The sequence below is a fragment of the Anas platyrhynchos genome, chromosome 15, assembly GCF_047663525.1.
Source record: "Anas platyrhynchos isolate ZD024472 breed Pekin duck chromosome 15, IASCAAS_PekinDuck_T2T, whole genome shotgun sequence".
Classification (NCBI taxonomy): Eukaryota; Metazoa; Chordata; class Aves; order Anseriformes; family Anatidae; genus Anas; species Anas platyrhynchos.
The window spans coordinates 16,758,586-16,769,015 of record NC_092601.1 but is presented as its reverse complement, the minus strand read 5'-3'; the positions used below and the strand labels follow the sequence as shown (position 1 = coordinate 16,769,015).

The following is a 10,430-nucleotide window of genomic DNA, read 5'->3' as shown; positions in this document are numbered from 1 at the left end:
CCCCTCTCCAAGACACAGACATGCACAGCACTTAATAACCTAGAGAGCAGGAGTTAGAGGACTCATTTTTTTAGGAAGATGAGAAAGAGATTTATGTAGAAAATGACTAATTGTCATCAGTGGCAGCAGCAATCACGCTGGACACAGCCTGGAAGACAGAGCTGTCTGACGAGACCTGTGCAACTGGCTCTGCCGAGGTGACCCAGCCCAGTGGGGACAGGGACAGGGATGCCTGAGGTCCCCCGGCCACCTCCTCCTGTCCCTGCATTCAGCAAACCTCCGCCGCTGAGTTAAGCCACACTTTTTATTGTACTGTATTCCATGCAATATGTTCAGGTTTTATAGTATGACAGAGGAGGGATAAAGATAAATGTTAGAAACAAAAGCAGAAAGGTTGTTTGTAACAGGTCCTGAGAAGGAAAGGCACATCGTAACCACCGAATTGAACAGAACAGAAACCTCGGACAGAGGAAGACAACGCTGGGAAGCGGATGAGGGAGGGGGAGTTTCAAGTTGGGCGAGGTGGAAGCGGCTTTGACAGCGATTTGTATCTCCCCACCCATGAAAGTCTGTAGTTCAAACGGGCTCGGGGACCTCACTGTTCAACCACACCACTTCCACGCTCCTGTCGCCGGAGAGAGTCCAGGATCCCGGCTCTTCCAGGCTGGGTCAGCACCAAGGGGCAGCGCAGAGAGCTCCTTCCCGCAGGGATGAGCGGCGCAGGGGCTGGTGGCATCGCTGGTGACCGGTGGGTATTGCTTTTTGCCGACCTCAAACGCCACGGGGCTGGGGCAGGAGGATGGGTACAGCAGTAAAACAGTTGGCACGGAAACCGGCACATCTCCGTCGGGTCGGACACCGGAGGGGTTGTAGCACCTCGAAGGGATGCGGCAGCAAATCCATGTGCTGTGCCTGATTTAAGGCAGTGATTGCCGCTCACGATCCAGCACTGGGAAGCACAAGGGTCCTGCTGGAGCAGCACGAAGGGCTGCAGGGACGCTGAGCCCTGCCTGTGCATCCTCCATGGAGATGGGGAGCTCCTGGGAGCTGCCACACAGTGGGAACCTACGCAAACCCAAAACTAAGGCTCGTGCTATTGCTCCTAGGAGGCACCCAGGCACAGATCTCTTCGAGCACCCAGCCCTGCTGCAACGCAGGTGCAACGGTGGCTTGGCTTCACTCAGCTTCATTTTGGGACCCAGAGCAGGGATGGTTCTGTCATTGCCTGGCTGTAACAGAGACAGCCTTGCTCCTGGAACTAGATGTCAAAGCGTTTTCCATGTTAAAAAGCAAGTGTTTAGCAGCCTGGCTGTCTTCTCGGGCCGCTTTTCTTCAGTTCTTTACCCATGACCCTTCCCCAGCCCCTCGAAGCCATCCTGAAGTCTGCAGCCAGGCTGAGAGAGGCAGCTAGAGGGCAGAGACGTGGGGCAGAGGCGGCGCTGCGCCTGGTGCCTTTCGGCACAGGTCCCTGCCAAGGTGGGTGGTAAAAACAGGCAGGGGTCTCAGTGCTGCGGCAGGGGCAGAGCTCAGGAGGTTTGACTCAAGCCAGCGTGCGGAGAGCTGCGTTATGTTGGCAGCAGGCAGCCTGCGAGCACAGGCAGGTGGCCAGAAGAGATCAGGACCTCCCTGGCTAACACTGGGCACGGGGTCTCCGTCTCCAGCCGACCCACCCAGGAGCAGAAGCTGCGGGAGCTTTTTCCTTTGCCTCCTCTGGCTCTGGGAGAGGAGCTGAGCCGCTGCCTGGCCCAGGCTTCATTCAGCCCGTGGCACAGGTTGTAAACTTTAGTCCCTGCTGAGAGATAAGCTAAGTTTGGATCTGAGCTCCGGGTGAAAGGCTCTTCATCTCCTGCTGCCTGCCTGCAGCCCCCAGCTGCTGACCGAGCAGCCCAGCCCCGGTGCCTCACGAAATCCTGAGAGCTGGGGGTGAAAACCTCTGGGGTCTAGCTCAGAAAAGCCCGAACGAAGCAGAAGAGGTGGCAAACAGGAGCTGAGCAGTGCCCTGCTGTCACGGCATTACCTCTACGTCCGACTGCAGCAATGCTGAGCCGTGCACGGGGTCACTGCCCGCAGAGGTAGCGGTGCACGGCGAGGGCGTTCCACCCCAGCACGCTGCCAGCACCCCGGGCACGGGGCTGCGAGGGGGCCGGTGAGCAGAGGGGCAATGCCCTGCATCAGGGCTGCTTTCCAAAGGCCGTGAGGAGTGAACAGCATCCACACGGAGCTGGGTGGCTCCAGCATCGAGCCCTGGAGACGGGACCAGATCCCTGAGGCCTCAGCCCCGCTGCTCTCAGGATGTGGTGTCGGCTCAGACCTTTGGATCCGAGGCACAGACAGGTGGAGATCTGGAGATGAAGGAGATGTGGGGAGCCTTCCTCTTCAGCTATGCAGGAAACCACCCTGGGGCTGCACTTCTGGGCAGGCTGTGCCCTCACCAGCAGGCAGCACAGACAGAACGACAGCCGGGGACCCTGCGGGATGCTGTGTGGGGCTGTGTCCAGAAGATCAGGCAAAAGCTGGCACCTCCAAGAGCATTAACCCACCACAACGCCGTGTTTCTCCCTCCGAATGCACTGCCACAGCCTCTGCAGATGACGCCTGGTCCCCACGCAGCTCCTCTCTCCCGGCTCAGAGGTCTCAGTGTCTCAGCATCTCCGCACCACCGCTGCCCACACGGTTTCAGCTGCACCCCATGGGGCTTCGGGCAAAGCTCGGCGCTCAGCAGATGTTCTTGCTGCAGGAGATGTTCCTGCCACGGGGCTGGGGCTCCTCCAGCACCTCCCTCTGCTCCACGAGGCTTAATCCACAGCATCTCCCCCAGCTGCAGGAGGAAAGGGGGCTGGGACCCCACAATTCTCCCCTAACCAACATCCCCCAGCAAGTTCACAGCTGTTGCCAAGCAGAGGAGAGAGGACGAGGCGCAGACAGAGTCATCCCCTGCTCTCGTGATGGAGTTTGGGGCAAAAATCATCCTCTTCCACCCTCTGGCTCGGGATGAAAAGCACTGGGGGGCACACAACGTGCCCGGAGTGCAGGGGCCGCAGCCATGCTCGCACGTGGGCAGGGAGGAGGAGGTTGTGCCCACGCTCGTGCGCCACATGGGCACGCTTTAAAAACAAAAAAAAAACAACAAAAAAAGGGAATTGTGAGTGCGGAAGGGGGTTTCCTGAGACTGCAGAGAAGCGAAGGCCGCGTTGAACAGTCAGGGACAGGCGTGCTGGTGGCGGGAGCTGCCCTGCCTTAAGGCTGCAAGTGTTCCAGGTACTGCGGCAGCGGGTTCTCCTTGACGTATTTCTGAATGTACCAGCACGTCAGGTGAGCTTTCAGGTCCTCCTCCACCACAAAGTCCAAGGCTGCCTGCGACGAAACGGAGAAGATGGGTTACAAACAGCACCCCCCGAAACCTCACAGCCCCCCTGTGCTCCCACCCGAGAGAGAAGGCTGGGGGGAGCACGGATATCCTGCTAGCAGCCCCTCAGCCCTCCCTGCACAGCTGCGAGCCCCCAAAGCAGGACCCAAGGCAGGAAAAAGACCCAGGAGGGCCTTGAAAAGCTTTGAGGTGAGCTGCAGGGGGGAGAGGTTGAACCAGCCCCGAGCAAAAAGCAGGGTGGGAGCGAGGGAGGAGGAGAGGGCCGAGGCTGGGCAGCGGCCGGATGCGCTGGAACTCACCCAGCCCCTCTCGTGGCCAGAAATAGGAACGCCTGACCACCCATTTCCATCCAGCACGCCAGGGCACAGGGAAGGGAAGGCAAAACAGCCCGGCTGCCCCGCCGAGGTGTCCCCAAAAAAAGAGGTGCCTGGAGCTTGGGGGGCTCCTCTTGCAAGGAGCTAACCTAAAGGGGTGGGAGAGTGCCTGCTGCAGCAGCTCCCCCAAAACACCCCCCCTGCATCACAGCATCCCCATCCCAGCTCTTGGCTGCAGCAGGGCTGGCTTAACACATCCATTCTTGGGGTTTGGTCACCCCAAAACGTGTTCCTTTTCCTTTGGGACCTCTCTTTGCCTCCCTGTGCCTCCGTCTGCTGTCGGATAGGGACAGCAAACCCCCAGGGCTGGCAGCGGCCGTACCTTCGCCAGGTGTTTGGCTATTCCCCTTCCTCGGTAGGCATCCGGGACCTCCGTGTGCTGCAAGTCCACGATCCGCTTCCCCACGTACTCGTAGAGCAGCACTGCCCTGTCGTGGCAACCTGGGGGGCACGAGAGAGAGAGAGGTGAGGTTTGGGGTGGCCCAGGGGGACGGTGCTGCTCCCCGTGCCTAAGCTGGGGCAGCTCAGGCTTCCCGAGCCCCTGGAAAAGGGGTGAGCTTTCCCAACCCAACCTAATTCGAGTGCTGACGCCAACACAACACGTTTAGGGTAGGAAAGCAGCTGGCAGCAGAGGGGTGAGATGCGTTGACGGGGTCAGGAGCAAAAAGAAGGGAAAGAACAGGAAAAGCCGGCCCAGGTAACAGCTGGTTCCTTCCCCTCCGCAGGATTTTGTCATCATCTGTAAAATGGGACAAGAATTCTTGGGGTTTTGTGTTCAGGACCCTGCAAGGACAGGGGGAAGATGCTGCGAGAGACTGATCCTAAAAAGACAGAGGGAAGTGCAGGCAGGTGTGCACGGGTGTGTGCACATTCACACACACACCCTTCTTGTCGCCACGCTGACACATCTCACACCGGTTCAGATACAGGAAGAAAGAAGTTTCACACACGTGTAAATGAGAGGAGAGCTAAGAATACCCCCCCGGGTTCATCCACAGAGCCCAGACTTCAGCACAGAGAGGCACTTGGAGCTTTCAGGCATCTCCTGCATGGGATGGAGGATTTGGCATTCCCAGCCCGAGTTTATTCCTGCCGGTCTCTACCCACTGGTTCTTGAGCCAGCATTGTCCTTGGGTGGACATAAATCCCTCCTATCCCTGCCACCCCCGAGTATTTACAGGCAGCAGCCCTGCCCCTCTCAGCTTTTAATTCACCAAAAAGCTCTTTTAAAGCGCCTCTACAGCCCCAGACCCCTGTGGCCAATGCAAAGCCAACCCCACGTCCCTGCTGGGGACCCTTCCCTGCCTCCCCTCCATCTCAGAGGGTTTGGGGTGAGCCGCTGGGACGGGCAGGATGGGAAGGGGCTGAAGGAGCAGTCACCTCTTCCCTGCTGGTCAGAGAGGAGCAGATGCCATCCTACAACCCCATTTCACAGCTGCAAATCACAGGGGGATGAGGGGGAAGAGGCAGCAAGCCTGGCCCCAGCCCCAAACCAGGGAAGGGACGCAGCAGGCGCAGAGCAGGGGCCAGGAGAGGGCCGGCAGCTCGGCTCCTCCGCTGCCAAAAGCTGCCTGTGGGGTGATCCCCAAGGACAAGACATCCTAAAGAACACACGCAGCCCCATCCAGGACAGCTCCCCGACTCGGCCTCGCTCCCCACGGAGCGACTGGCACGGCGCTGCCGGGAGGGAACCCAACAGACCTCAGCAGGCGGCGCCGAGCGGAGACAGCGCAGCCGTCCCCGATGGGCCCCGCTGCCAGAGCGGCGCAGGGGGGGCCCCGGCTGCTGTGCTGCAGTTTCCTGTTTAGGAGCTTTCTCGAGGTCCGTGGCACGGGGAAAAAGCGCGGTGCCATCTTGATGCAGAGCTCAGCCAGTTCCCTTCCACCCCGCGGCAGGGAGGAGAGCACCACGGCACGACCGGCTCCGGGTTTCCTCAACGAGCCCGAGCCAGGCAAAGCTCCCAGCAGCTGGATCCTGCCCAAAGTCGGCAGCTGGGGAAGGAAAGGGAGGTTTGGAAGCACGGCTCGCTGCACCCACGTGCCCAAAGATGGGGACCACGCACGTGAAGCCCGAGCATCCCGGAGGAGACTGAGGCACTTGGCAGAGAGCGCGGTGTTCGAGGGATGCTCAGAAATCAAGGAGGGCTCTGCCCAAAGCGCTGCGCCCCTGCCCCACCAGCAGGTAGCCCGACCCGCGGCTACTTCGGGGCAGGAATCTCTCTGAGTTTCTTGTTTTGCCCAGAAGTGCTCGTTAGCCAGCTCGTGCCGTTAGTCACATCGCAGCTGATGACAGATCCAGCTGGGCTCCTCTCTGCCCTCCTCCTCTCCGAGGGGACAGCGAAGCTCGGCGAGGTCTGGTTACGCTCTGCTTTTCTTGCAGCTCCCCAACGCTTCTGCAGTTGGCTTGCGAAGGCAGAGGGGAAGGTGTCACCGCGGCACAGCTGACTGTCAGCTTGGGAAACCACACGGGGCACCGAGGGCTCGGAGGGAGGGGGTGACGGGGCAAGGGAGAAAGCACCCGAACGAAGCCCGTGTTTCTTGCCTACGAGCAGGGAATCCCGCCAGGAGGCTGCACGAGGGCGCGGAGGGGAAGAGGAGGAGGCGACGCTGAAACGCGGCACTTCCACGGCTACGTCACGGCTCTCGTGGTGTCTCGGGCCTGTTGTTGTCACAGGGACTGCCTCGAGCACAGCACCACTGCGAGATCCCAACCAGCACCTCCTCGAGTCGGGGCTGTGCCACCGCAGCGAGCTCTGGGTTCGCCCCAAGGGCCGCTGCTCACCCGCGGCACGGGGCATGGCAAGTGGCAAACGTGCTCTAGGAGGGCCACATGGGTCACAGGGAACCCAAAATCCAAAATCCTATAGAGGAATCCACTCAGCTCTGCTGATCCTCATCCCGCCAGGAGCAGGGCTATGAGGGCAACGAGCCCCAAAAGTGCAGTCCCGCAGCTCAGGACCATCACCTACCCTGCCTTCAGTCAGCCCAGGGCAGGAACACCTCCACACCACAGCTCCATGGTGCTGCCCAGCACCAAATTCCCCCAAATAATGGAAAAAAAAAATAAAAGGAAAAATTTGAAAAAAAAAAAAAACAACACAAAACCCATCCAAGCACCTGGGGAAACCCACATTGGATCCTCACCCCCCAAATCCTACCTGACCCACAGGCTGGCAACCTGGCAAACCCCAACAGAGGGGATCATTTTCCCCTATAACTTTTTTTTTTTTCTCCAGGTCCCTGTGAGCTCCTGGGGCAGCCGCAGCCCTGGCGGTGCCGGGGCCCTCGTTTGATCTCTGTCTCTTTGCAAGGAGCACCCGGGGAAATCGCCCTCTCCGCACCCAGCACGCACGCCTCCCGTCTCCTCCTTGCGTACCCCGCCGCCGCCGAGCCTCCAGCCTGCGCTTTGTAATTAGCGGTTGAAATTAAAGAAGGGAAGGAGAAAAAAAAAAAAAAAAAAAAAAAGAGGGAGAAAAGCCCAAAATAACCCCAGCCGGCTCCTGTTGTTTTACCGAGAACACCTCCCAGCGTGTAGGATTTCTGTGCTTTTTTTCCTTTAAGTTCCTACACTTTTTTTTTAATATTATTATTTTTTAACCCCAAATCCCTCAGAACTTCTGCGGGGTGGCAAAGCCTTTTTTAGGGTGACAACCCCAGGGGGGCCAAACTCCCCAAATATTTGGATTTTTTCAAGGGGACGGTGCCTGGGGGAGCCTCAGCGTGCCGGAAAGGCGCGCCAGCACCCCAAATGCGTGCCCCCCACCCTATAACCGACCCTATTGGGGTGCCCACGGGTGGGGGGCACCCATGGGTGGGTGCTGGGGGAGGGGGGGCAGCTTTTAGGGTCAGGGGGGTTGGAGAAGGGCCTGTGGGCAGCACAGGGGGCACTGCGGGGAGGGGATATGGGGGATCGGGGAGGGGATATGGGGGATCGGGGAGGGGATATGGGGGATCGGGGGGGTGCCGGTGCCCATCCCAGTGCCCGCTGCGCCCCCTTACCGTTGAGCCGCACGGTGAACTGCCGCCGCTTGCGATCGTGCTCCACCTGGATGGGGCAGCCCTGCTCCAGGAGGCCGAGAGGAGCCGAATGGGCCATAGCCGGGAGAGATACGCCGCGATAGGGCGGCGATAAGTCGCGATATGACGCCCGCCCGCCCCCCCCCTCCCCAGCAGCAGCGGGAGCCGCGCTCGGGGCCGGGCCGGGGCAGCAGCGCCGGGGCCGCCGGCGGCGCGCGGCCGCAGGAAGGCAGCCGGGGCGCCACGTGCCCGCGCGGCAGCCAATGGGCGCGGCGCCGTTTTGTTTTGGTGCGGCCGCACGGCGCTTAAAGGGGCAGCGGCACCGCAAAGGGGGGGCTGGGGGGGGCTGCACTGGTGCTATATTGGTGCTATATGGTGCTATACTGGTCCTGTGTTGGTCCTGTGTGTGTTCCATATTGGTCCTGTGCTGGTCCTGTGTGTGTCCCGTATTGGTTCTGTGTATGTCCCATACTGGTCCTGTACTGCTCCTATTCATGTCCTGTGCTGGTTCTATATTGGTCCTGTACTGGTCCTGTACTGGTCCTGTACCGGTCTTGTATCGGTCCTATGTCAGTCCTGTACTGGTTGTATATCATTCCTGTACCAGTCCTGTGCGTGTCCCATATTGGTCCTGTACTGGTCCTGTATTGGTCCTGTATTGGTCCTATATTGGTCCTGTATTGGTCTTATATTGGTCCTGTACTGGTCCTGTGCGTGTCCCATATTGGTCCTGTGCGTGTCCCATACTAGTTCTGTATTGGTCCTGTGTGTGCCCTATATTGATCCTGTACTGGTCTTATACTTGTCCTGTACTGGTTCTGAATTGGTCCTGTACTGGTCTTATATTGGTCCTGTACTGGTCCTGCATTGGCCCTGCTCATGTCTCATATTGGTCCTGTACTGGTTCTATATTGCTCCTGTACTGGTCCTGTGCTGGTCCTGTGCACATCCTCTACTCATCCTGTGCGCATCCTGTACTGGTTCCGTAGTGGTCCTATTCATGTCCTGTACTGGTTCTATACTGGTCCTGTGCCTGTCCTGTCCTGGTCCTGCACTGGTCCTGTGCTGGTCCTGTGCATGTCCTGCACTGATCCTGTACTGGTCCTGTTCTGGTCCTGTGCGTGTTTCAACACACCGAGGGTGACTGTCAGGAGGACAGAGCCAGGCTCTTCTTGGTGACACCCAATAACAGGACGAGGGGCAATGGGGGCAAGCTGGAACAGGGGAGGTTCTGCTTCAATGAGACAAAACATGGTCAGGGCGAGGTGACAGAGCATGGGACAGGCTGCCAGGGGCTGTGGGCTCCTCTCTGGAACCCTCCTGGCCTTGTTCCTGCGTGACCTGATGGCGGTGTTCCTGCTCCAGCACGGGGATGGGGCCGGCTGATCCGTCAAGGCCGCTTCCAATCCCTCACGTTCTGTCATTTCATGTCCTGTGTTGGTCCTGTGCAGGCCCTGTGCTGGCACACAGGGCTCTCCGGCCCAGCTTACTGGTGCCACACTGGGACACAACCCTGCTGGACTGGTGCTGCCCATGCGGCCTGCTCTGTGGTGATTAGCAGAGCAGCTGTACTGGTGCTGCTACTGGTGCTGGTACTGGTACCAGTGCTGGTGCTGCTACTGGTGCTGATTTTGGTACCGGTGCTGCTACTTGTCACCGTCCAGCAGCAGCAGGGAAGGGAGAGAGGGGCCAAATCCTGCACCCGGCTTGGGGCCGTGAGGGGCTGGCGATGCCCCTGAGCACACAGCGATATTGGAGGGAGTCAATTTGGGAAACCTGAGGAGAGAGGAGGACGGAGAGGTGGTGTTTGTGTTCCTCCAGGAGTGCTGACAGTCCACAGACATTTCTGGGACTCCTCGAACTGGGATGCTGGGACACTGGGACACTGGGACACTGGGACACAGCTGACATAACCTGGGCCGATTGCCCCTGCTCTGCCCCGTGCATGGCTCCAGCCAGGAGAAATAACGCTGGCAGCCACCGAGCCCAAACCCACTCGCATCAGCCACTCCGGAGCTATCAGCCCCGCTGCTGATTCAGAAATCGGGATGGCAAAAAGCCAGAAAAGTCCATCCCGATCCCACCGCCTACTCGCCCGGCCTGGGGGATGACACGGGCAGCCGGCAGCCCTTGTGCGTCACCGCTAATAACCCTGCGGTCGAGTTTTTTTGTTTTTTTTTTTTTTTAGGAAGGCTCCTCGCGTGTGTTGGAAGACTTGAAAGGCGGGGAATCTGCTACGTCTCTCTCTCTCTCGGGGAGATAATTGCTCGCTGTTAAAAACCTGTAATTTATTTCTCATTTGAACTTTTCTTGCTTCCATTTCCAGCTGCTGGCTGTTACGCTGCGGCTGCTGGGTTAAAGGTCCAGCCGAGGCATCTGGCCCCCTGTAGACGCAGCCCCCAGCCCCTTCTTTTCTGTATTCCAGGCAGGTTTTCCAGCTCTTGAACCTCTCCAAAACATGCTGCAAAGCCCAGATCAGAACCATGAGTGACTGTGCTCGACTACCACCCCTCCCTTGTACCCCCCTGAGATATTCTAGGTGTTTTCTCCAAAAAATTGCACTCACAGCAGGCTCTGGATGGTGGGGACGCTGCTGGGACAACTCATGGCTGGCTGGTGGGACATGGGTGACCCCGAGCAGGACCCACGGAGGACACGGTGGCATCACCATTG

General features: G+C 59.1%; 1 protein-coding gene across 1 annotated transcript; it reads right to left on the bottom strand.

Moving 5' to 3' along the window:
- Positions 1 to 286: 286 nt before the first annotated feature.
- NATD1 (N-acetyltransferase domain containing 1) lies at positions 287 to 7,995 on the bottom strand. Its single transcript, XM_038186833.2, has 3 exons — positions 7,740 to 7,995; positions 4,064 to 4,182; positions 287 to 3,354 (listed from the first exon to the last, which is right to left on the bottom strand). Exons 1-3 carry the CDS (start codon positions 7,834 to 7,836, stop codon positions 3,238 to 3,240), a joined length of 333 nt encoding a protein of 110 aa, XP_038042761.1. The 5' UTR covers positions 7,837 to 7,995; the 3' UTR covers positions 287 to 3,237.
- Between the last annotated feature and the right edge of the window lie 2,435 nt (positions 7,996 to 10,430).

Coding starts and splice junctions, on each gene's coding strand:
- NATD1 (XM_038186833.2), bottom strand. CDS start 7,836: ATGGCCCATTCGGCTCCTCTCGGCCTCCTGGAGCAGGGCTGCCCCATC. Junction 4,183..7,739: donor GTTCACCGTGCGGCTCAACG/GTAAGGGGGCGC, acceptor CGTGCCCCCCAG/GTTGCCACGACAGGGCAGTG. Junction 3,355..4,063: donor TAGCCAAACACCTGGCGAAG/GTACGGCCGCTG, acceptor GTTTCGTCGCAG/GCAGCCTTGGACTTTGTGGT.